Source organism: Helianthus annuus, chromosome 2, assembly GCF_002127325.2.
Source record: "Helianthus annuus cultivar XRQ/B chromosome 2, HanXRQr2.0-SUNRISE, whole genome shotgun sequence".
Lineage (NCBI taxonomy): Eukaryota > Viridiplantae > Streptophyta > Magnoliopsida > Asterales > Asteraceae > Helianthus > Helianthus annuus.
The window spans coordinates 133,503,083-133,526,573 of record NC_035434.2 but is presented as its reverse complement, the minus strand read 5'-3'; the positions used below and the strand labels follow the sequence as shown (position 1 = coordinate 133,526,573).

The 23,491-nt window shown below is 38.5% G+C and overlaps 1 protein-coding gene across 2 annotated transcripts; it reads left to right on the top strand.

Annotated features, from left to right (window-relative positions):
• The first annotated feature begins 1,671 nt into the window (after window positions 1-1,671).
• LOC110867893 (mitochondrial substrate carrier family protein Y) lies at window positions 1,672-5,555 on the top strand. 2 transcript variants are annotated; one of them, XR_002551983.2, is made up of 9 exons: window positions 1,672-1,874; window positions 2,268-3,372; window positions 3,454-3,572; window positions 3,670-3,794; window positions 4,460-4,559; window positions 4,660-4,714; window positions 4,831-4,914; window positions 5,006-5,091; window positions 5,202-5,555. XR_002551983.2 is itself a non-coding variant. In XM_022116948.2 (9 exons), the coding sequence occupies exons 2-9, from the start codon at window positions 2,304-2,306 to the stop codon at window positions 5,326-5,328; spliced, it is 1,788 nt and encodes a 595-aa protein (XP_021972640.1). In that variant the 5' UTR covers window positions 1,672-1,874; window positions 2,268-2,303; the 3' UTR covers window positions 5,329-5,555. The 2 variants fall into 2 exon arrangements, 1 of the variants encoding a protein (XP_021972640.1); XM_022116948.2 differs by having other exon boundaries at window positions 4,660-4,737.
• Window positions 5,556-23,491: the final 17,936 nt, after the last annotated feature.

The window sequence follows — 23,491 nt, the reverse complement described above, 5'->3', positions numbered from 1 at the left end:
GCTCTCAGTTCAAAATTACGTTTTCCCATCGTTTTAGTTTTTTTAGCAAAACTATAAAAGTTTTTTGTTTTAATTGGTTGACTCCGTTTAATTTTTTTCGGTGTCAAGGAGCTGCCTAACACTCGCTCATTAGTCCTGAAAAATTATAGTTTTGTCCTGAGCCGAAAATTACGGTATTATCAGCGTTTTAGTTTTTTTCCTAGCAAAATTATCGTAATGTTTTCTTAATTAATTAAGAGTTATTCGGCCATCGCCCCGCAACGCGGGCGAGGCAACTACTAGTTTCATACAATCATATCATATACGTATATCTAGAGTTTTACATTTCACTAACTCAAACCACTACTTGTTATAAATGGATTGATTCGGATATCCTTGGATGGTTTGTTCAATATGGGTTGAATCGATAGCAGTTAGAGGATCCGGGTTGAAAGAACAAAACCCCGTGATGGGCTTTTATCACGCGTGAAAATTTTCAAAACATCACCTCCACCTCCATTTATCACGCTCCCCCCATTTGTATAACGTGTGGTATTTTTGACGTGTGATGGGTATTTGGTGATGATAGAAATTGTTGGTTGTGGGGAAATTGTTAGGTGTGGTGGTGAGTTATGGGCATTTCCACAGTTCCACTAAAAAATGTTGTGAGTGATGGAATAATGATTGATGACATGGCGGAACTTGATTGGATGTTATGAGTGATGAGTAAGTGATGAGTAATCACCACCCCTACCCCCCTTAAAGTAGCCAGTTTTTTTATCGGTGGAAGTTGAATCGGTGAACCGCTTTAACGTTTTCGGTAAAAAAAAAAATAAGATTTTTCTTTTTAGATTATATAATACTTAAATATAGGACCTCTCGTTTTTAACTAACATGCAATTCGCGTAGCTAAATAAAAAATCTTGATTATTTTGGATTCTTTTCTTCACTAAGAGAACAATATATTTTGTTGATTATCGGTCGTGTGGAACCGAGTTTCTCTACACAAGTTTTACAACACTGATTATGAATATGCAATTAATTAATCCCCGTGTTAGTAACAGGTTAGATTTTGTAAGTAACAAACTTTATTGCTTTAACGTTAACATTTGTTTGCTATCAATTGGGACACCCATCACAACAATCAGGCATTCATTCACATTAGTATAAAAGAAGGGAAGATAAATAATGAGCTCATGTACCATGATTTTTTTAGCTAACTTACACCTAATTTTTTTTTCTTTTTTTGCTTTTTTTCAAACTTTTTGTTTTAGTTTTTAACAAATGTGCCAATACTGTTTTTAACATATTTTTTAAACTTTTTTTCTCCATTGCTATAACGAGTGCATCCAAGTTTTTTTTGTTTAGGTTTTTTTTTTTTTTACGAACACGTCGATGCTCTTTTGTACATATTTTTTTAACTTTTATTTTTCTTTGCGTTGAAACCGACCGAGTTCCTATCGTTTTTATTTTCTTTTACCTTTTTACCTTGGTTATTTATCATATTGTTTTACCTTTTCTTATTGTTTTGATATTCAGAGACAAATTACGACGCAAATAACATAACATATTTAGATATGATTTTGTTTAATTTTACGAATTTATTCATTGATATACATTATGTACAACACACTTTGAATTCCAAGCACGTTCCGCAACCCTAGTTAAAATTATTTTTATATTTTAGAAAAAAAAAAAAAAAAAAAAGTCCATGAATGGATGTAAGAATTGGTGATGTGGTCTAGAATCTAGTTATGTTATCGTCTAGATTTCATCACATATAAAACCTCCACTAAACCCTCATCTCCTTCAATTCTTACATTTTCCCTGAATATGATTGTAACAACACTAAACCCTAAGCTCCGATCTTCATCTCAATCGACCAACCCTTTCAGGTTCGTACATATATCTTACTATTGTTCGATTTATTCATCATTTTTCTATATTGTGTGCTTGTGTTGAATTTTTGCTCAAATCTGGTGAAATAGAGAACGACATCTGGAAGTTGATTTCGTTTTTGAATGATTTTGTTTGTTGTTCACAAATTGACAACCAATTGATTTGATAATATTCACTTGAGTAGTGCTTAGATTAGGTTTTTATTTATTTATTTATTTATTTATTTATTTATTTTATGTGCATTTTAGGGTTGACATTGCTAGCTTCTTTCCTGTTCAATAAATTACGAACAATTTGAGTGAATATACATAATGAAATGTGAAATTGTTTCCAGCTATTGTGTATAATTATATTAATAAAATTTTTGATGATTTGATTTCATCATGCAGTTGTGTTTCTTGAATTGTTCTGCACTTTTTTCGCTAATGAGTGGGGGAGCTCGGTCTCGTACGAACAGTAAACCATCCATCAATTATAAATATAACCCTCATGGAGGAGCTAGTTTTGACGTTGTGGATGTTACGCGCGAAGATTACGCTCCCAGTTCCCATAACAACTCAAAAAACCCTGCCAATCAAGCTGAAGCCAGATCGTCTGTACTAAGCACTGCTTATGTCATATCGGGAGTCGGCCAGTTATGGAATTTTGCAACCTCAACAATTCCCGTACGCCATAGGACGACATCAGCACAAAACACTGCAATCCTTCAGAAAGAAAATGCGTTAAATACGTTATACTTTCCAGCTGAAGAAGGAAATATAGTTGCATCAATTTCTTCCGAGGGTCATAATGTCTCGGTTAACTTAAAAGCCGATAGCGACGTTTCACCGAATGTGCAAAAAGACTTGGATTTTATACATGTAGAGAAAAAACTTAGTTGTTTCAGTGAGTCTCGCGTTTATAATTATCTTTTGAGATGCATGCATACTGATTCTGGTAAGACGATTCTATCATCTGGTGAAAAACGGGTCTCTAGTGTACTGATATCAGATGGATTGCAAGATATATATGGATGGATGAACACAGTACAGATTTCGAGACCGACATACGACGCTGGAGAAACAAATAATCTTGAAAGAAGTGATCCAGATGAAACTACTACTTCTGATAATGGTATGACCTCAAAAAACGATGTCTGTTACGATCGATTAGCTGAAAATAAGGAATCTTTATCTAATGAAAATATGAAAAGTATTACCGAAATAAACACCGAGTCCTGGCATGAGAAAGAGGATGCCTTACTTGAGACAAAAGAGGGTCAAAGAAGTCAATTTCCAAACGAGGAAAGTTCTGTTGTGCATGTTTTTACTTCATCATCGAATAAACCACAGTATGGACTTGCAAAGCAAGAGCATGCTTTCGCTGGAGCTTTTGCGGGTACGTTCGTTAGCCTGTGTTTGCACCCGATGGATACAGTTAAGACTGTCGTGCAGTCTTGCCATACTGACCAAAGATCTATACCTTATATCAGCAAATCGATTATATCCGAAAGAGGTATGTGTGAAAAGTGTATTACTATAATCTTGTTGAAAGACCGTAGTCAGAACTGAATATGATTTATGATCTTATTTTCAGGCTTATCAGGACTTTACCGTGGAATCGCAAGCAATATCGCTTCATCAGCACCTATTTCTGCAATTTATACTTTCAGTTATGAATCGGTAAAGGCGGCTTTGCTTCCTCTTTTTGCTAAGGTGAAGGGTTTTTTTATGTTATAATACGTTTTCTTGAAACTTCTTTTGTGCTCGTGTCGATAGATTTTACATGTGCTATTGTACAAAACTACTTCAGGAATATCATTCATTGGCTCATTGTATCGCTGGAGGTTGTGCAAGTGTTGCTACTTCTTTTGTTTTTACTCCAAGTGAACGAATAAAGCAGCAGATGCAAGTTGGTTCACACTATCGCAGCTGTTGGTAATCTTTTATCATCCTTTTCTTGACGTTTGACTTCCCTGTTTCAACATTGACTGTTGCAACTTACAATTAGGGGTGCTGAACGGGTCATGTTCGTGGGTTGGTGGGTTCAACCAGACCCGAACACGACCGAACCCGAAAATCGTGTCATACATATGAACCCGAATATTCGTGGGTTGATCCAAACACGACCGTTCAACCCGAAATTTTTATTTTTAATTTTTGTTTCGCATAATAATATATTAAAATTAAAATTTTACTACAAAACATAAATGTAATATAATAAAATCACATTTTAATTATAAAATTTAATGTCAGTTTTTCTTTTTAAGTTATAATTATGGCATAAAACACCCCCCCAATTTAATCTATGACATAAAACATATTGTAAAAAAAATAAAATATAATATAAATGGGTTAAAAGGGGTCAACCCGTCAACCCGATTGGGTTGACACGAATCCGATCTGTTTAGCTAAACGGGTTCGTGAGTTCAACCTGACCCGAACCCATTTAGACTAAACCCAAACCTGCGAATTTCGTGTTATGTTTTTGGGTCATGTCAGAAATTCACACCCCTACTTGCAATCATATATATGAGCTTCTGTGTGTGTGTATGTGTGTTTATAATGTTTTTTGTATTTTTTATGGTACGTCTTTTTCACAGGAATGCGTTTTTAGGAATTGTCGGGAAAGGAGGCTTTTTATCGTTGTACAATGGATGGGGAGCCGTGCTCTGTAGAAATGTTCCTCATTCTATCATTAAGGTTAAATAATATAACCGAAATTGAGTTTCGGTTTTGTATGTTAGTCGTGTTTCCAATTTTTTATAATATTTTTAAAATATCTTGCTTCCTGTGATTGCAGTTTTATACATACGAGGGTTTAAAGAGTGTATTACTCACTTCAAATGACGTGCACGGTCAGTCAACTACAATATCAACGGTCTGCTTTTTTGCTTATTTTTGTTGCATTTCCTTCAAGTAATATAACTTTTTAACTCTTGTTTTTTTAATTTCTTTATTTTGTATTTTATAGCTATTATGCGGAGGATTAGCTGGATCTACTGCTGCCTTATTTACAACCCCTTTTGATGTCGTGAAGACGAGATTACAGACACAGGTATGTATTTATTCAAGTCATTTCATATTCATATAGTGGGTCCCATTTATATCATATTTTACTGATAAATAAAATATGGGATTTTTTGTAGATACCTGGATCTGCAAGCCGCTATAATGGTGTATACAACACTCTTAGAGACATAGCCCAACATGAAGGCCTGCAGGGTCTATATAGGTAAGATCATCATGGATTCACCTTAATAAATTCGACTCATAAATCTGCAGGGTTTATTATAATCTGCGTGTTTGACTAACGGGTGGGTGGATCTTGTTTGCGATCATCAGGGGGTTGACTCCAAGATTGTTCATGTACATGACGCAAGGAGCACTGTTTTTTGCATCTTACGAGTCGTTTAAAAGATTACTTTCTTTGGAAGCTACTCAACTGGAATCTGCATCGAAGTGTTCGTGATTCAACATTTAAGTGATTTTGGGGACCAACCGGTTACTGTTTTTTGATTCTTTTAGGTGTCATAGATGTAAGATATGAGAAATTCATTGAGTGCATAGTTCTTATATAGAGAGGGATACTTTAAGATATGCTGAAATGAGGATCAAAGGGGAAACAGAAACACTTCTTTTTTGTAAAAATATTGTTTTGCTGAAATGAGCATTTGCTGCCAATTCTTTTATTTGTCATTTCAGTTCATCTATTCCACAGAGACCATACGCATCAAGAGTCGAGGCGGCATTCCTATTGTGTCATTGTATCGAGTCGTGGTTTTAGTAAAGTGTCAAGTTTTGTTGATGTGGAAGGACAGCAGCCCGGGTGTCTATAAACCGTATACCGTACCACTCAAACCAAAGCAAGCCAGTCGTTTGGCTTGTTTTAGATTTACACAGTTCGTTTTTGACAGTTTAATGGCTTGGCGTATAGTTTGAAACTAGAATCGAACGGTTAACCTTTAATTTTTATTTATTTATTTATTTATTTTTGGAGTATATATGTATTGTGTATTCATGAACCAATCCACCTTTAGCATTTTAAAAGTTTTTATACAAACTAATGATTTTAAGAAAAAAAAATGTTCTAAACGATCAAATCACCAAAACGAATCCGGAAAATTGCCATCCCTCTAACCAAGCAGGTTTAGTTTGTTGTTCGGCTCATATTTTTGTCAAAAACGGCAATGCACGCCCCTAAGACCATGAGGTGTTGTGTAACCCTTCCCCAACATCCACATCATCACCTTACCTCCACAGCTCTACCTCATCATCTTCCTCATCAAGGGGTGGTGTACCCATTCCCCTCCATCCAATCAACATCCTCAAATTTAAAAAAAGTGAGCTCGGGTAGAACGGGGATCCATCCCCGATTGTCCCGAAATGTATTTGTGGGGGGTGGTGTTCCCCTTGAGGGAAGGTGTCACATGGGTTGCGACATAGGCTTCCCCGAACCTAGAGGTGTACAAAAAAACTGGTTTTAGAACCGAAACCGGAAAAAAAACCGAAACTGGTTTTTTTTTTAACCGGTTTTTTTTATAACCGGTTTTTTTAACCGGTTTTTTTTAACCGCCGGTTTTTATACCGGTTACTATTCTAGATTTCAAAAACCGGTTATTAACCGAACCGGTTATTAAAAAACCGGTTAAAACTGGTAAAAAACCGGTTTTTTTTTTTTTGGGAAAAACCGGTTAAAAACCGGTCCCAACCGGTTATACCGGTTATTGTTTTGGACCTCAAAAACCGGTTAGTAACCGGAACCGGTTATAAAAAAAACCAGTTTTTATTTTGAGTGAAAAAACCGGTTTTTTTAAACCGGTTTTTTAAAAAACGATTAACCGATTTGTACACCTCTACCCGAACCCACACCCCATGGTCTAAACAATGCGATAGACAAGTCCATTGCTTAAGCTTGTCCAACTTTTAAACATAGAATAATAAGTTTGTTAATGCTATGATCGCTTTACATGATCTCTCAAAAGAAATTACTTCTAAAAGTATGATATGATCTCTCAAAAATTCATATGGTCTCTTGTTAATGTTAATTCCAATATACATTTTCCAGCTTAATTTCACTTATTTGTATTCTATTTTTAATTTAAAAAAACTTAATTTTATGTTCTACCAAATTTATCTCAAAATATCGTTTTAAATTTCTAAATCTTCATTATAAACTATTTAGAATTTTCATTATTCAATCCAGGCAAGTGTTGAGGTTTTGTATATTTAGTCACTAGGTTATCACCTGGGACCGCTTCCTGGGTAGTTTAATTTTATTAGTTAATAAACATGTATTTTTATTAATATGTAATATATTATTTCATTAAACTTTTACACAACACTGACACTGAATAATTGTTAATAGAATTTTTAAATTAAATGAAGATAAAACAGTATTAAAACGATTTCGTCAAATTGACCCAACAAACAACATGAAAATAGTATGTAAAAATTTTAAACGATTTCAAATAATATAATATAAACAATAAAAACTCACAATTCATAATGTTCAGTTACTAAGATAATCAAATACGACAATACTAAAAATAAAATAAGAATGTTATGAAAACACAAAATTGATAAAATAATTGTTTTGGACTATCAAAATTCTTCTTCATACCCTTCGCTAGTTGACCATCTGAAAACACTCATCTTACTCCATGGAGCAAAACAACTCCAAAAAGGGTTATCAAAGTGGCTGGGAAAGTCAAATGAACAATAAAACTCTAATGTAGATGCGAGGACACATAATAGAATCTTATAACAAACAAGCATTCAAAGTAGTTTACATTAAAGTTAAAGTGGTTAATAACCAGAATTGAAACATAGGACAAAAAATTAACATTATATCCCTGACCTTCTCTCTTCGTGTGGTGTGTGATTTAGGTGCTGTTTGTTTTTTCTGTAGAAAAAGGTCTGCAGTCGGCGGACCACATCTGTAGGAGAAGAGGTGGACCAAATGTCTGCAGTCTGCAAGGAGAAGAGGGTTTATTTTTTTTATATAAAACCTCTTCTAGGTTTAAAACACACACACAACACAGAGTATCTCTCTCTACTCTCTCTCTACAATCTGCACCACCGCCATCATCACCACCGCCACCACTTCACCACCGCCATCATCACCACCACCGTCACCACCTCCGCCTTCACACCTCCACTTCTCCAGCGACCACCACTTCACCACCGCCACCACTTCACCACCGTCACCACCGCCACCACTTCACCACAGCCACCACCGTCACCACTACACCACAGCCACCACCATCACCACTACACCACAGATCGATGATGATGATGATGCAGATCGATGATGATGATGTAACAGATCGATGATGATGATGTAACAGATCGATGATGATGATGTAACAGATCAATGACGATTTGGGGGTTTTGTTTCTGATCGATTTGGGGTGTTTTGTTTGCCATCGATTTCGGGTTTCGGAGGTGGAGGTCGATGGGTGTCGGCGGAGGTGGGGGTTTCGGAGGTGGAGGTGGTGGCGGAGCAGGGGTGTCGGGGGTGGAGGTGGTGATGATGGTGTCGGAGCAGGGGTGTCGGAGGTGGAGGTGGTGGCGGAGCAGTGGTGGCGGAGGTGGAGGTGGAGGTGGTGGCGGAGTGGAGGTGGTGGCGGAGCAGTGGTGTCGGAGGTGCAGGTGGTGCCAAGAAGAGGTAAACGTCTGCGAGGAGAAGACTTGGGTCCATGTCTGCTCCAAGAAGAGGTCTCGCAGACCTTTTTTAATGAAAGGTCTGCGAGAAAACAAACAAGCTGCAGACATCAAACGTCTGCGCGCGTCTGCGTCGCGCAGACATAAGTGGCCAGAAGTACTTCTGGCCAAAAAACAAACAGAACCTTAGACGAACAAAAAGAATCCCGATCTCTCAAATCATATCCTTGACCTTCTCTCCCTGTAATGTCCAGCGACCAAATCACAATACACCCAAAAGATCGGCAAAAACAAAAAAAAAACACAAAGTTTACTGGCACAGTGAACGTGTGTTTAAATAATAATAATTACTTTAATATATAGTATTGCCTCAAAAAGTGAGCCCAACGAATATAAGTTTATATTGAAATAGGTTATTTTAGAAAAATTAAGTATTAGATACCAAAAATTGTCAAAAAGTAGGTACCGATACCGAAAATGTTCAGTACGGTACCAGTATTTGAAGATAAAAACAGTATTTTACCAGTACCGAAAAGAAAGTACTAGTATCAAAAACGCCAAAAGTGGGTACCGAATTAGTACCAAATATAATTCGGTCCGCAAAATTTGGTACCGGTACCAAGTACCAAATGCCCATCCCTACCTAACAACGCAGCCATTAGGTGCAATAAATAAAATAAATAAATAACATCAATTACATTTTGCTAAAAGAAAAAATGAAATCCAACATGAGGGTGTCAGGGACTTTCAACGCATTGACCCAAATCCTTTCTAGCCATCTTTTTGTAGAACATGATCATGAACTTATAAGTTATAAAATTATGTGCTTACCTGACTCGTTAACCTCCCTAATTAGAGATGTTACATGTCTCTTTATTATATATTTAAAAAGTGAACACTTGAAGGTCCTACCCTGCACCAATACAACGTATTCACTCAGCAGAACTAATAAAAAGTGTAACGTATATTCTAATAGTTATCAGATTGCACTGGACAGATCTCACCTGTTGACGGGTATGCTGAAAAAATGGACCCACATATATTAGCGACACCAGGGCCAAATAACTGTTAGAAACCAACGATATATTAGCTATAATTTTTTTTCTGTTAGAAGTTCAATTCCAATATTTCAAAAAAGCTTGTCTCGTTATTCTCACCAAAGTAATCGAAGAGGGATGAAATATTTCACGAAGGTTGTACCCAGAACAACAGCAGTGAGGTGACGCCCAACTCGCAAGAAACACAAATTCTTTTTTATTTTCTCATGTATTTAGAGCTATCAAAGTCTATTATATAAAAAAAGAACCCTAAGAACAATGCATAACCATAAAACTGTTTAATAGTTGATGCTAACTCGAGAAAACTAAACTTATCAGAAATTCAAAGCCATGTGACATCGGCCAACATATATACATCACCTTCAACTATGTTGGGTTTCGTCATCGTCGGTCCCTCCCCAGGCCCAGCGTAACGGACCTCGGGGTATCAAAATTGTTTGTTCTTGGATATACCTACATTTCAGTCCTTATGGTTTGGTTTCTTGAACCAAGTTCTGGTCATTTTCCTGGGAGGCCCCTCGTGCGGTCAAGGCCTCTTGTCTTTGCTTTCATGACCCAGATTCTTTCAGCTCATTAGTTGAGGGAATGTTCAACCGTGACCATCCGTCCGGACGGTCATCCGGGAGTAAAACCCGGTCCCCGACCTGAAATTCCAACCGAGACCATATACACTATGCCAAAATTTTCCATTAAAATTTTAAGTGTCGGTTTTGGCTTTCATTATCTGTTCCTCTGGTAAATCCTTACGCGGGGCGCGTGGGACTGTCAGAACTGGCAACCTCTACTGTCAAAGGGGGACGGTCATCCGATCGAACCACCATCTGATTGCTAAACACATTTCTCCCATCTTCAAGAATTTTCACTAATCAGTCTAGCCGGTAGAAAACCATCATTCCTTGCTTCTCCAGCTCCAATCACAATGCAGCAACTTGACCACGCCCCCGTGTCCGCTACTCTCCATCCTGTGACGGTTCTCATTTGGAAGATTTGAAGAAGCTTCGTCGCCGTTCTTTGACTTCTTCAGTGGATTGGTCTTCAGTTTTTATCAATGTTTTTGAAATTGATTGCTTTCAGTGCAGAAAACACATCCGGATCAAACAATCATGCAGATGTTGCTCTAGCACAGACATGGGGGTTAAAAAGAGACAGTCAGCAGTCGGTTATGAGTTCCCATTTCCATACAGGCATTTCAATGATTCTGCAGCCTTAAAAACCGCCATTACTCAAGTATTCAGGTCCAAGTTAATGACCCTCGACACTCAAACAGGTCGAAATATTATTTATGGAACCACAAACGAAAAATGAAACTAAGGATGTTTAAACTCTTGAGCTTCGCATGACAGTGATTGAGTAAATAACATATATTACATTTTGGAAGAGAGCTTAATCAGCTAATCCTAAGTTGATCTCTGATAGACAAAGCTTATTTATAGATAAATTTTGGATAGGAGATGCTAAAAAACCTTCGAGGTATTTAAAAAAAACAAATTATACAAGCACCTTGCGTGGTTATGCCTTGCGTTTTAGACCATGTGACATGATGTGCTTCTCGCTCTTTAAAACCAAGTCACCAACACATTGTTGCTTTTTTATGCCCATCTAAATTCCAATCTGATTTCATCAGCCACATAGAAATATTAAAAAAAATAAATGATTAATTACTAAAAAGAATTCTTTTAGGCATTTACACAAACACTTGGTATGCAACTCACATGAAACCTCAATACTAAGACTATCTCCAACGCTACAGGTGTCCTTAAGCATCCTTAGCTGCCACATCATCTGCCACATCATATCCTTACAAATCCTTAAAAACCTTCATTTCATCTCCAACCCTACAAATATCCTTACTCTTCTAAATTTCCACCTCATCAACTACTCACTACACACAATCCTTAAATAAAAGTTTTTATTTTTTTAGTATGGGTCCACCTTATCACCAAAAACAATACAAACATGCATCCATAATTAAGGACTTCATTGTTAAAGGATTCAAATGGCATCATTGCTCCAATGGTAAGGACATGTAAGGACTTCTAAGAACAAGGGTGTTAAATATGCATCGGAGATAGTCTAATGATTTTACACACCTTTTTTTCCAAACAGATCCTCCATACACACACACACCCCCCCAAAACGATACACAAAAAACAATAAACATCCCTTAGGAAACATCTTTGCAATAAAAAGAATCACATATTGTAACACCCCGTGTTTTCGAATGTCAAAGTCAAAGTCAAGTCCAAGTCAACTTTGATTTTCTTTGACTGTAGATAGTCGATTTTGTGTTTTAGTTGTATTATGTGGAGTAAGTGTTGTAATCAGCAAGAATCGAAGTAATCGAACGTGTTTTAATACGAACCAATCTACGACTGTGAATGATAGGAAGTAACAATGCGATAAAGTTAACCTAATCAGTAATCAAACCGATCTAACAATCAATCAAACTCGAGACTCGAATTATTGAATTATTGAATGGTGGTATTGTTATACGTGTGTGTGTGCCTTATGTGTTACTTGTGCGTGCTTACTTTATGTTTGGTGTGGTAGTCAAGCAAATCAATCGAAAATCGAATCGAAACTCGAAAAGCAATCAAACTCAATCGAAACCGACATCGAAGCGTGACTTATAGAAGATTGTATGTTAGATATAGTGGTTGGGATTAAAAGTTATTTGACTAGGAACTCTATCGTATACGTATCATCGTTCATCGAAATCGAAACGTCAAAAAACGTCGCAAAATGCTTGAAGTGCGTGGCGGATCGAACAGGAAGGCATCCTGATCGAGCAGGCCAGCCGATCGGCTAGCACCTTGCCAGCCGATCGAGCAGCCCACTCGATCGGAGTTCCCAGCCGATCGGCTGCCACTTTCCTCTTTTGGAAGCCTATAAATAGGGTTGTCACTATCATACTTTCCATTTTTGGAAAGCTCTGACCGAACCAACTATCTTCTTCACCTTTTCTCAGATTTCTCTCAATCCCGGTAAGTTTTCACTCTAATTCTTGTACGATCTTGATCATTACTTGATTCTACACCTTTCTATCTTTCGGAACTTGGATTCTAACCGTGAAATCACCAAGATCTAAGTGTTCTTGGGTGATGTCATCATGGTGTTCTTGAAGAACATCATGTTTTGGCCTCATTCCACTATGATTAGCTTAGATCTAACCGATTTCCACATAAACAAGTTAAGATCCATCATAGATCTAAACATTTTCATGATGTGAAGGATTGAAAGAAGGATTTCCAACTTTCTTTCAACTCTTTTACACTCAATGCTTTCAAATCAATAGAAACGGAGCTTGAACCGGCTAACCAATCCTTCTAACAGTTAAGAGGTTCAAGATTCGGATTCTATATACAAGGTTAATCCGATATCGGTTAAACTCTAAACCGACATTCCGAACCGTTCAACCGGCCGGACTTGGGTGATTCCTGTTCGAGCCCAGGGAACAAGTAGGAACGAAGGTTATCATAGTTCAACACGTTGTCAAGCTACCTTAAAAGAATGACAAATAAACAAACAACCAAGTGTTAGACGAAAGGCCGACCAGGTCAGAAATGTTGGCCGAACGGCTAGGCTGTTCAAACAGCCCAGCCAATCGGACATACCAGCCGATCGACCGGGCCAGCCGATCGGCTAGCACATGGTCCCACATTCCAAACTTTCGAAGTATAGTATTGACGAAGTAATGTTCAACCAAATGAGTCGCTCGATTGGTAAACATTACTGTTCGGATCATGAGATACTATGCTTCAACACTTAACCATTTTCACAACTCGTTCGTAGTAGAGAATGTCAGCCGATCGAACAGACTGTTCGATCGAGTGATATTCAGTTGAGGACTAACTTTGAAGCTCCTAGCCGATCGAGTGAGCTAGCCGATCGAACGAACCGTTCGATCGAACGACTTGAAAAGGTAGGAACACTTCAGTGTTCTCAAATACTGCAACAAAAACTTCAAAAGTTCAAATCCTCTAACACAAACACACCAGAGGAAGAAACAATCCACTCGAATGGTCCAGCCGATCGAGCCAACCGGCCGATCGAACAGGACTGTCCAACCGGATATACTAGCCGATCGAACAGGCCGTCCGATCGAACCTGCCGTCCGATCGACCAGCCCATTCGATCCATTCACACTTGTTTACTTTTCCGCATTGCTTATCGTTATGCTATCGAACTATTCAGGCTAATCTTACTCTCAGCGCTCCCTTCAATCCACAATCAATCACTGTGAGTATACTCGATCCCTTTTTGCTTTTAGCACTTTTGGGTGTTACATACGTTACCTATCAAATCATAATCAAACACAAGCTATTTGAACGCTAACCGAATGTATGTGCTATTTGACTAAATGAATGCTGTTTATTATGTTTACACGTGGAGTGCTATCTACATGCCTTAGCAACATAGTACTATAGTTTGGACTCAGCACCCGTTCTCACGGGGGTTGTTAAGGACAAATACTTGCATGGATTACGGTGGTAATCATGTATTGCGAACCGTCTCGGACGGTCAACCCAACGATACCGATGGTCCCATGTCGATAATTAACATGCATCGTTTTCCTCTGTGTACGTGCCTGGTTATGCGTAAACTATTCGAACTCTATATGCTATTAACAAACTTGTGTGCTCACCTTTACATTTTATGTATTGACTTTATTTAACGTATGTGACAGGTAATTAGGATGCTTACTTGCTAGGAAAGCGAGGCAATAATAAAGCTTTAGAGCCCATCTAGCAGTTGTAGGTCGTAGCCTACCTAGGGGTCTCTAGAGGCGAATATACTATAGCCATGGAGCCGTTGGAGTTGTTCGATCAAGAATCTATGGCATTAGTTGTCTGTAGATCTTGTCCGGACGAGTCTTAATGACTCTGGGCAGTACTTTTAAACATTTGGTTTGTAATAAATTGAATCTGAGTTGTCGAAACAGTACTATTTGTTTAGTTGTATTCTATGATAACTTGTTTATTTATTTGGGATACGGTATGGGACGTATCACTTAACTAAATTTGTAATAATAGTTGTTGTGGAAACTTCTGGACAATCTGTTTCGCTCAGTGTCGCGCCCCGATGATTCCGCCATCGGTTGGGGTGTGACAGATTGGTATCAGAGCCATAACTATAGGGAATTAGGCAGACACGACCTAGTCCGGGTCGCTGTCTTAGAGACCTAGACTATAGTTAGGAACCATCAGACCCAGTTTAAGTGCCTTATTCTGCAATTCTTCACTATCACTGCACTCGAATTTCCAATCAAAGTCCGGTGATTTGGTTGGGAATAGGTGTGAAGGCCACAAACTCCTGATCAAACTACCTGACTTATGTTGATTTTTATTCGTTTATTCATGCTTATCATAATATTTTCAATTTCATATAAGGAGAATTATACCAAATCAGGAGTGAAACCCTCATTTTGATGGAAATTCTCCCTAAAATTTTCTAAAAACAAGGAAGAAATTGCTAAGCCAAGGGGTGAAACCCTAACCTTGGCAGTTTGTTCTGGATATTACTTTTCTCACCAAGGCATTCGACGGACTCCAACGACCCGAACTCACGAGTATGACCTAGGAGGCGCGTGTGGAATGCCCAAGAATCGAGGCAGAAACACAACCTCTAGAGTCGGAAGTGATGACAAGTCTACTGTGAATAGTCGAGTTGCCTTGGTTAGTCGATGTCTAGTAGCCGCAGACAATCTATCTCTCGATTTTATATGTTTCGAATTTGACAAATCATCAAGTACACTTGTTGATTTTATGTGTTTATGTGTGCTTCTCTGTTTTGTGGTTGCTTTCTCTGTTTTGTGCTTATGCTTTGGGATATTATTCGATTCCTCTACCTATTTCACACGACTCGTACTATTATTCTATCCCTAATCGACACCCAGCTATCGCCAATCTAGACGATATCATACTATACTGTGCTATACGACTAAGTTAGGCTATTCGATGCAATAATTCGAACGACACGCGAACTTTGAAGGATAGGTTTCTGTTTTCTGACTGCTTCAGTGATTAAGTGCCTAGGTATTTGCGTGTTTCCGTATTTGTGCTCCAACTATTTATGTGCTTCTGTGACCTACGTGTTCTATGTGCTTCTGTGCTTACGTGTATATGTGGCTATGTGCTTATGTGTTTCGACGTGATTCTGAGCTTTAGATAGTAGTAGACGTGTGAGGTGAGATTCGATTACGTTGTGTTGAGTCCTGTGACGATGTCTGTTGCAGACTATGTCGTCGTCTGGATCCCGTCAACGTCTGACTCGCCAAGAAAAGAGAGACCGACGTCTCGCTGCTATCATCTCCAAAACCGTGGCGAAAGCTGTGAGTGAGGTGTATGAAAACGCTAGCAAGTCGTCGGAAGAATCCCGAACTGAGATCTCTAAAGATTCCAAAAAGGCTGCTTTCAGCTTCAAGTAGTTCAAAGCATGCGGACCAAAAGAGTTCACTGGCGAAGATGGTCCAACAGCCATGTTTCACTGGTTTGACTTGGTCGAAGTCACTCTGCGCCAGAGCGGATGTCCTAAGCATCTCCGTACTCTCAATGCTACAGGCGTCTTCCAGTCCCGTGCTCTAGACTGGTGGACGGCCGAACGAAACAAGGGCGGAAATAATGCAGCTTACGGGCTATCATGGAAGGAGTTGAAAGCTATCATGATCGAAGAATTCTGCCCTCCTCATGAACGCCAAAAGCTGGAGGACGAGTTCTGGGGAATCAAGCAGAAGGATGGAGACAACGCTGCTCTCACTGCTCGCTTCAAGCAGCTTAGCATTATCTGTCCTGATCAAGTCAAGACCTCCGATCAAGCCATCAAGAAGTATATCCGAGCTCTACCCGACTGTGTAGCCGACTTCGTTCACGCCGCCAAGCCAGCAACAATCGAGGAAACCTACCTACTCGCCGCTGAGATCAACGATAAGCGAGTCAAGTCAGGTTTTTGGGATAAGCAAACCAAGTCTCTGCATCAAGCCACTACAACACCCACCGACTCATCTGCTCAATCCTCCAAGTCCTCAAGAAGGAAGAAGAAGCACAACAACAACAACAACAACAACAACAGCTCCAGCAACAAGAGCTGTGCTGCCACAACCACCGCTGCTCCCCTGCAATCTGTACCAGCTCAACAGCAGCAACACCAGCGTTCAGCTCCAGTGATTAATGCACCGCCAGCAAAGCGTGCATACACAGGCCCTCACCCACTCTGCCCGACATGTTCGTATCATCATCCAGTGGGTCTAGCTTGTCGTTTTTGCGCTTACTGCAACCTCTACGGTCATTTCACTGCGAACTGCCGCTACGGTCCTCGTCAAACCCCAGCTCAAGCTACCGTCAACAAAGCTCTACTCCCTGCTCCTCAAGGCCAACCAGCAGCACCAGCAGTCAATGCTCGAGTCTGCTTTGCATGTGGTGACCCTAACCACTTTGCAAACAGGTGCCCGAACAGGGTAGTCAAGCAAGAGCCCCAGGAACAACAGCAGCCTCAGCAGCAGCAGCAAGCAGCCCATGCCCGAACTTTCAACCTCAACGCCCGCCAGGCTCAGGCGGATAACAATGTGGTTAATGGTACGTTCCTTGTGAATGGTATTTATGCATCATGTTTGTTTGATACTGGAGCCGATAACTGCTTTGTGTCATTTGAATTCGAGAAGCTCCTTAGTCGTAAGCGCTCTTATCTATCCCCGTCATTCGAAGTCGAAGTTGCTACAGGGAGAACTATTGCCGTTAACTCAGTACTCCGTTATTGTACTCTCGAACTCAACAATCACATCTTTCCGATCGACCTTATTCCGATGCAACTTGGAAGTTTTGATGTCATAATCGGCATGGACTTTCTTCGTGAAAACCATGCTGAAGTTGTGTGCTTTGAAAAGATGATTCGATTCTCGCTCGTGAATGGTGACCTCCTATGTGTATACGGTGAAACAACGTCAAAAGGTCTCAAGCTTATGTCGTGTATTCAAGCCAGCAAGTATCTTCGCAAGGAATACCGAGCCTTCTTGGCCAACATCGTAGTAGCGGAGAAGGGAAAGAAAAGGAAAGTTGAAGTTAAAGATGTTCCAGTGGTTCGTGAATTTCCTCAGGTGTTCCCTGACGATCTTCCCGGACTACCACCAAGTCGTGATATCGACTTTCGCATCGACCTCATCCCTGGAGCTAACCCTGTCGCCAAGGCCCCTTATCGACTCGCCCCATCCGAAATGAGGGAACTCTCGAACCAACTCCAGGAATTACTCGAAAAAGGCTTTATTCGCCCAAGCACCTCTCCTTGGGGCGCACCAGTCCTTTTCGTCAAAAAGAAGGACGGGTCGTTCCGGATGTGCATCGACTACCGGGAATTGAATAAGCTAACCATCAAGAACCGATACCCTTTGCCACGAATTGACGATTTGTTTGATCAGCTACAAGGTGCAGCATGTTTTTCTAAGATCGATCTGCGTTCAGGATATCATCAGCTACGGATTCAGGAGGACGACATTCCTAAAACCGCTTTTCGAACCCGTTATGGCCATTACGAATTTGTTGTTATGCCCTTTGGTTTAACCAACGCACTCGCGGTTTTCATGGATCTGATGAATCGCGTGTGTAAGCCATACCTTGACCGTTTCGTCATCGTGTTCATCGACGATGTCTTGATTTATTCCAAATCGAAGGCCGAACACGCGCAACATCTACGTTTGGTTCTCGAGTTACTCCAGGGGAACCAACTCTATGCCAAGTTCTCCAAGTGCGAATTCTGGTTGGAGGAGGTTCAATTTCTGGGTCGCATAGTGAATAGTCGGGGTATCCATGTCGATCCTGCGAAGATTGAAGCTGTCAAAAGCTGGATTACACCTAAGAACCCGTCAGAAGTTCGTTCTTTCCTCGGACTAGCGGGCTATTATCGACGATTCATCAAAGGATTCTCCAAGATCGCTGTGCCGCTTACCGCTCTTACCCATAAGGACAAGCCTTTTGTGTGGGGAAACGCACAAGAGACTGCCTTTCAAACCCTTAAGCATATGCTGTGCAACGCACCGATTCTTACACTGACTGACGGAAGCGACAACTTCATTGTCTACTGTGATGCTTCTAACCTTGGTCTCGGCTGTGTTCTCATGCAGCGAGACAAGGTTATAGCCTACGCATCTCGTCAGCTCAAAATCCACGAAAAGAACTATACAACCCATGACCTCGAGCTAGGCGCGGTTGTCTTTGCATTGAAGATTTGGCGACACTACCTGTATGGCACTAATTGTATAATCTACACTGATCACAGGAGTTTACAACACATCTTTAATCAAAGATAGCTTAATATGCGTCAACGCCGATGGGTAGAACTTCTCAATGATTACGACTGTGAGATTCGTTATCACCCAGGCAAGGCGAATGTGGTTGCTGACGCTCTCATCAGAAAGAGTTACGTGCTCAGTACTCGAAACATCCAAGCACAGCACAACCTCGAAACCCTTATCCGTGGAGCCCAACATGCTTGCTTTAACGAGCGTACATTGAAGAAAGAAAGGATCTATCACGATGGAGCTCAGTTAGTAAGCAAATCAGATGGGATATTCTATTATCTGGACCGAATTTGGATCCCTAAGCGGACCGATTTGCGAAAGATTATCATGAACGAAGCCCACAAATCCCGGTATTCTATTCATCCCGGTGCAGATAAGATGTACCAGGACCTGTGTAACAACTCTCACCAAAACTATTATTTCTTATTATATTTTGTCCAATAGGAAACCCTAATTGAGACCCCCAAGTGATACTGCATGACCCCTAAAATTTTCAGAACAATCGAAATCAGGATCAGGGCCCCTAAAACTCAGGGGGGTATTTCCTAGTTAGTATTATCCAAACTGTTTTCGATAGAAATTGAATTTTAACGAACCGTCGACTCACCCAAGCTACTGAGACGCGTGGCTACCTCATATTAAAAGTGACCTCTCGCGCCACGCCCCAGGACCAGGTTTCCCTGTCGTGACACGCGAGCGCGCCGTTTTTCCAGTATAAATAGAGGAGTTTGGCACTTGATTTCCTGCGTTGGTTCGACGAGCAAATTCGATTCAGGCAACGAGATATCGTCGAAATACTACAAAAACCCACATAATCTCGAAATTCTGCCGCAATCGGGGTAATTACTCGATCGCTATTACGATTCATTTCCGGGATCAATATGTCCAAAGAATGTCTAAGTGCCGCCCACATTGGGTTATGCTTTGTCGTTTGTCGATAATTCGATAAATGAGTTGAAGCATTATACTTTGTCGTTTGTCGATAATTCGATAAATGAGTTGAAGTATTATACTTTGTCGTTTGTCGTTAATACGATAAATGAGTTGAAGTATTGCACTTGGTCATTCATTGGGAGAATTTGATCTCGTAAATTATCGTAACTGCTGTATTGATCATTAACCCGGTTTTGTGTGCATCATTTCCTAAATTAGGATTATTAGTCTCAATACACTTACAATCAAAGTAGATGCTAATTCTCAGAAGAATCTGAACCATAAAGCTTGTTAATTCAAATACTGCATGCTTGTATTGTGAGTTATTCTTCTTTTATAAACTCTTTTCTCACCGTTTGTGAGTTGTTAAATGTTTTACAATACTCCAAACCAATTTTTCAAAGTTATAATTACAGTGATTAAGTTTATGTAATCACCAAATTACAGCCGGTATGTGGGGTATTGTGCACAGTATTATTATTGTTTTAATCACATTAGGTGGGCGAGCCTAAAAGAAAGTGATATACGTCACTCATTGGGCCAGCCAATGGTGATATGACCACAGTCACAGAGCTGGTCTGTGACAAATACCTATTCTTGAATGTTGGTTGATAATAAACATATGTAAAAACTCTTAATACTGTGAATTATAACAAATGTGTCGTTTTCAGTAAAATGAATAATTCACTCAGTATTTCCCGCTGACAAAATCTTTTTAAAACGCGTTTCAGGTAATTACAATAGATTGGAGTAAGGATTGGATCCGACACTGAAAGGACTTCAAGAAGTGGCTTATTTTCAAATTAAGAAATATTGTTTTTATTAAAAGCTACCTTTGTAAAACATGGAATTTATTCCATCTATTTAAATAAAATCCGGTATTTCTAAACTCTGATATTTTTCCTAACTCACGGTCCTGATGAAATTTCCGCTGCAATGTTTTTCAAAATAATCACCGGTACCACTGGACTGCTCACGGCACCGATTCCGGCCAGGATGGGGTCGGGGGTCGTGACAGAAGGTGGTATCAGAGCTAAGTCACTGCTTTAAGCCTATAAGTGTTGTGATAACAATACTTAAATAAAAGAGTTAGGAGATTGTTATTAACTGGTAGCACATCTGATAGAATTTAGACTTAAACATAAGAAAAGATGCCTTAGTATAAACTAAGCCACTTGTTTAGAGCAAGTAGGTGTTATAATAATAATACCTAAGCTTAAAACGGAAAGTTAAAAACTCAATATTATCTGATAACATTCTGAATGATATTTAGACTTGAACTTAAGAATTTTGCCTTAAAATAAACTTTAAGGTAAAATTACTTATATAAGTATAATGTAATGAATACTGGTATATCATAAGAATAACGGTTAGCAGGCAATAGCACTTAATTGCTATTTATTCTTGCTTATTGATATTATTTGGTCTAGAATAAGATATGTTATGGGAATACAAATTTCCTTGATTCTGGATAAAAGTCCTAATAAAAGAGACACTTTTAAAATCTTGAAAAGATACTATTTATGGGAAATTGAAAATTTTCTCCGGCAAAACTGGGTATGGAGTAGCAGACTCTCCAGCTTGTCCGGATATACTGAGATTACCTCTCCGGCGAGTACCGGGTAAGACGGGGTATATGATATGTCAAACAAGTGACAGGATTTCCCTAAATAATATCTTAACCAGATTTCTGACTGGTCCTTGGAAATATGAATTTGATAAATACATTTGATTTTATAAAGGATATGTATATTACAGCATGTGAAATATATGATTATATAGATATGTATATCTATAAGAAATTTCAAAAGCCATAACAATTGATAATTAGGAATAAAGCACAAGCATATGTATATAGATTTCTTTATCAAGAATCTCTGGCATATATATCTTTAATTTCGATGTCAAACATTCTTTCGTTTGATCATCTACCTCGTAACTCGTGCAACAAAATAATATTGGAAACCCATTAAATTGGGACACCATCAAAAATATATAAGAATTTCCAATACGTTACCATAAACTACTAACGCCAGTAAGAAGCCGGTAAAGTTGTGCTAATGCACAAGAAAACACATGAAACTTAAATTATACATCCACAAATGTCGAAGTTTATCACACACGACTTCCAAAGGCAAGATCTTTGAAAAATATAAATTAGGCATGATGACACCAATATTAATTCCGTCGGTAAAAGTACTACTAATCAAAAAGCGGTATTTTGCCACATGATCTTACAAAACAATCAAAATCTCGCTGAGGTACGTTGGAACAATATTTCACAAACATCGGTGCATAGTCTAACCTGAGTCATAATTATTAGCACTACAAAAGAAGTCATATAGTTTTGCAAATTCCCTATTTCATTTCACTTCATTCGACATTCTCTGATAATGTCATTATACAAATAAGTTATCACACGAGATTTCAGATAAAGTTCTTATATTTCTTTCGTTGCAATTCTGACTTCTGCCTATAAATAAGTTGACTTTCGTGTTTTTACTTCCTCTAATAGTCATCATACCATGAGGATTTCTTTCATAGTAGCAAATATTGATCTATTTCATTTCTTGGTAAATCCACACGTTACACATGCACTGTTTGTTGCGCATATGGTTCATTTGAGTTATGAAAACCATAGGAGGGCAACATTCCAATTTGTTGTTTTATCAAAAGTTCAAATATCATTTCACTATACTTGATCTTTACATTGTAAACCGCGTTTTTACAAAGCAATGACTCTCTAATATCGAAGCAATGAATTTCTCGAAAAAAAAAAAAAAACTCAAGTTTCTTTTGAAAGGTATACATGGTTTTGTTGTGATCATGTCGAACTTTCTTATTCAAACTCGGTTTATTCAAAATCAGTTAACTTGCTCGCAATACATATTCCATTCAAAGTCCCATATGATGAATTGCAACCATCATATTCAAAATAATCCCAACAAGCACTTCAATTTTCTTGAACTATAACATGCTTGTTGGTCTTCAACTTCATTGAATCATTTTCTTTAAATCACGATCACCTTGTGGTGACATTTTCAAAAAATCTGAAGCTTGCGCTAATCTCGGATTAATTATTTAGTTATTTACTTATTTTGAATCCGCTTTATTGATTTATTCTATACAAACAATCTTAACACAATTATGTGCTAAGATAAGGATACCCCATTTCATGTCCTATTTCCGTGTATCTCTTAAATAGTTCTTACAGCATCAATCGAGCCTTTCGTGATATTTATTATTATCATTGATCGAAAAACATTATATAAATTTAAAATATAAATTTTATTTATTTTATATGGAAACTTACATAAGTAATTACCTAATTTATAATATAGTATTACTATATTTAAAATTCTTGTTAAAACCATTGAGGTGCAGAATTTATATTTTACATATAAAATTATGTTTGAGGTATACTCTCATTTTAGTTTTATTTAGTTATTTATTATTGGTAATTCATATTAATTTTATTATTAGTAATAATATTAATAGTAATAGTGTTAGTATTATTTTAAAATACTAGGGTTATTGTCAAAGACGGGTATTGGATAGCCTAGCCTTAATTAGGCATGGACTGATCACCTATGCTTAAACAATGCAGCACTAACCAATATCCAACCATGATAATAACTATTTACTATATATAAATTAAGTCATCATACTTAGTTAGTAAATTTCAATTACAT

What these genes read in the sequence shown, in the direction of transcription:
- LOC110867893 (XM_022116948.2), top strand. Translation starts at nt 2,304, where the DNA reads ATGAGTGGGGGAGCTCGGTCTCGTACGAACAGTAAACCATCCATCAAT. An exon ending in AGTCAACTACAATATCAACG is followed by an intron (nt 4,738 to 4,830) that starts GTCTGCTTTTTT and finishes TGTATTTTATAG; the next exon opens with CTATTATGCGGAGGATTAGC. An exon ending in AGACGAGATTACAGACACAG is followed by an intron (nt 4,915 to 5,005) that starts GTATGTATTTAT and finishes GATTTTTTGTAG; the next exon opens with ATACCTGGATCTGCAAGCCG.